The following is a 3,057-nucleotide window of genomic DNA, read 5'->3' as shown; positions in this document are numbered from 1 at the left end:
AAAAAAAAAAAAAAAGAAAAAAAAAAAAAAAAAAAAAAAAAAAAAAAAAAAAATCCCGATTCAGAGGCTTTGGGAAAACAGAGGAACTTATTAACTGCTGGTGGGTGATCCCAGTCACTCAAGGGTATTCCAAACCTAAGGCTTCATCCCTGCAAATCATTTTTCAAAAACGGAGACACATGAGGAAAGCTGCTGATGGCACCATTAATTGATGACAGTGGGAAACTGGGGAAACACCCACCCCCGGGCAGGGTCAGTCACGGCGCTTTATTCCAGCACAGTCCTGGTCTACACCGCCAGCCCCAGAGCCGGGTTGGATACCTGCTTCATGTAGGCATAGCACATGGTCTCGGCGACGCGCTTGCCTTCGTCGTAGCAGGCTCGGGGTCCTATGGGATTCACGTGGCCCCAGTAATCCTCGGTTTGAGGGTGGACTTCAGGGTCTGCGGGGGGTGGGGGGGAACAATAAGGAAGTGCTTTCAGAGTCTCCCTTTGTTCACGTTCATACACTTTACGAACAGTGGATACTGATGGTGCAAAAGGGAGCTTGGGAAAGACCAAGGTGAACATCTCACCTGGAGAGATACCTATCAGAGGAGCACCTTCAGTGCCCCTCGGTCCACCTCTAATCCAAGCGGGACACGCTATTCTGACCGCTCATATCAGTGATGACAGTTTTTACAGGAAAAACAATTAATTAAAAGAGCAAAGTCTCTCGATTTTAAGTCTCCCCCCTCCCGTAAACTGTTCTTAACTTTTAGATTACTATACAGACTAAATTAAACATCTATGTGAAAAGACATAGGGTCCAAATTCACATTTATAAAATATAGAATTTTATAAAGCATGCATTTATTGAAAACATTTTAAGAGCCTCTCTCTGGAACAGAATGGCTTTCACCTGTGCTGTCAGCAGAACCACCTGACAGCCTCAGTGACACACCTGAGGACCTGGTCGGCCCTGGTCCTCTAAGCACAGGAATGCAATGCAATGAGCTCTTTCCCCAGCGCGCATCGCACTGTGTACTTGCCAACGCCTGTTTTTTCGGTGTGTAAATCAATCCCACTTTAAGATGTACCAGAGGAATGGACTATTTAAAGAAACCTAGTCACAAATTATTATTTTTAAAAATATTATCTTGACTTTTTTATTTTTGGCTGTGTTGGGTCTTCGTTGCTGTGCGCGGGCTTTCTCTAGTTGCAGCGAGCAGGGGCTACTCTTCATTGTGGTGCGCGGGCTTCTCATTGCAGTGGCTTCTCTTGTTGCAGAGCACGGGCTCTAGGCGCACAGGCTTCAGTAGTTGTGGCACGTGAGCTCAGCAGTTGTGGCTCACAGGCTTAGATGCTCTGCAGCATGTGGGATCTTCCCGGACCAGGGCTGGAACCCCCATCCCCTGCATTGGCAGGCAGATTCCTAACCACTGTACCACCAGGGAAGTTCCTAGTTATAAATTCTTTTTTTTTGTACCACAAGTGCATTTTTGGAATCAATCAATACCTGATTTATCCGGACCACCAGGAATTTTACACAACTATGCTATAAAATGCATAAATCTTTGCCAAGAAACCTGGATAAGGTTCACCAGCCCCACGTTACAATTCCTTTCTGCTTCTGTCAGAGCTGAAGCTCGTAGGCATGACGGGACGTGAGCCGGGACAGGACAGGACCCAGACCTCTGCAGCTGCCACTGTGCTTAAAGTTCCCTGAGAAACAGAACAGCTCAGAGGCAAACAGGCCCCGAGAGAAGAAAACCAGCGACGGGACTTCACGTGGATGTGCTGGAGACGCAAGACCTCTTCGGGGTTTTCTGCCGAGGGCTGGGCAAGCTGGACTCCCAGAGGGAGACCCTGAACGTGGCAAAGGACCAGAAAGAGAAGGGTGGGCACAGGCACCACCCCTCGACTGGTACGGTCCGGGCGGACAAGCCCGAGGTTCACGACACACAAAACCACCTTGCTACGACAGAAGCGAGGGTGCAGAGGGACACCTCGTCTGGACTCTGTGTCCCCTGTTCAGCATCGGGGAGGCCAGCACACCAGGCACGGAACCCACAGGAGGTGGGTGCCTGCAGACCAGGGCTGGCAGGGCCTCCGTGAGTTACCCCAACGTCACTCACAAGCCCTGAAGACTGCGAACTGCCGTTAGAGATGCAATGCTGAGTGGGGGGTGGGGGGGGCGTGGGAAAGACGTCAGGGGCCTGGACAGGTGCCGCCAGCGCTCTGAGACGGTGACAAGGACGCAGCCCCGACAGCGTCGGCACCGATGCTGCTGGGACATGTGACACAATGGGCCACCCGGTGCCACCTGGGGACCCGCTAGGCCTCTGCAGAGGCTAGAAGCGGGGAGCAGGGGGATGGGGAATAAAGGTCCCCCTGCCTGCCCCGCTCCCAGAGCCGAGGGGGAGCAGGTGGGAGGGGGTGGTGGGTGCTCTGCCTTCCCACGGGGGGTGGCAGAGAGCAGAACTGCGTCAGGAGAATTGCTGCCTCTATAGGGTTTTTCCACCTGGTTCCCTTATTATTTATTTATTTTTATTTTTTTTTAAAAAAGGCATCTCTTCCCACGTTGCCTTCTCACTTCCTTCCCGTGACAGTAATGCAAGGAGAAAATCGCATCACATTAGCATCTGGCTTCTGCTGTGTCAACTAAGCATTTCTCCAGAACCCTGCGCCCAGCTGCCGGGCTGAGCTGGAAGCCCCATGAGTGGACAGGTGGTCCTCAGCCCTCTCCGGACGCTCACTTCCTCAAGGCCTGTGGAGGGCAAAGCAGGCGCCTGGGTTTTCTGGCTCCACCTACTTAAGACTCTTCCAGAACCCATCCTCCTACAGGTGAGGCAACCGGCACACGTCTCCCCACCGAGCAGGCTCTAAAGCCGACCCCTGAGCTCCCGGCGGGGTTGGGGGACCCTGCTCTCACTGGAGCAAACGCTCCAGCTAAACTGGCAAAGTCCCCAAGGATCTGACTTCTGGGGCACCTGTGGAGCAAAGACACTTTTGTGGATTGGTAAGTGGCGGGTGCTCTCCGGCAAAGTGACACGACACCGTCCTCAGGGGGTGGTC

At 52.5% G+C, this 3,057-nt stretch overlaps 1 protein-coding gene across 3 annotated transcripts in view; it reads right to left on the bottom strand.

The window, feature by feature from the left end:
* The window catches only part of UXS1 (UDP-glucuronate decarboxylase 1), a 75,689-nt gene that overhangs the window by 15,801 nt on the left and 56,831 nt on the right, over nucleotides 1-3,057 (bottom strand). For all 3 annotated transcript variants that reach the window (XM_007456821.1, XM_007456822.1, XM_007456820.1), the window contains one exon: nucleotides 322-443. In XM_007456821.1, the coding sequence (XP_007456883.1) occupies nucleotides 322-443 (122 nt within the window). The remainder of the gene's footprint in view (nucleotides 1-321; nucleotides 444-3,057) is intronic.

The sequence above is a fragment of the Lipotes vexillifer genome, unplaced genomic scaffold, assembly GCF_000442215.2.
Source record: "Lipotes vexillifer unplaced genomic scaffold, Lipotes_vexillifer_v1.1 scaffold777, whole genome shotgun sequence".
In the NCBI taxonomy this organism is placed as follows: Eukaryota; Metazoa; Chordata; class Mammalia; order Artiodactyla; family Lipotidae; genus Lipotes; species Lipotes vexillifer.
Note: the sequence above shows the minus strand (reverse complement) of the source record. Positions and strands in the feature narration are given on the sequence as shown.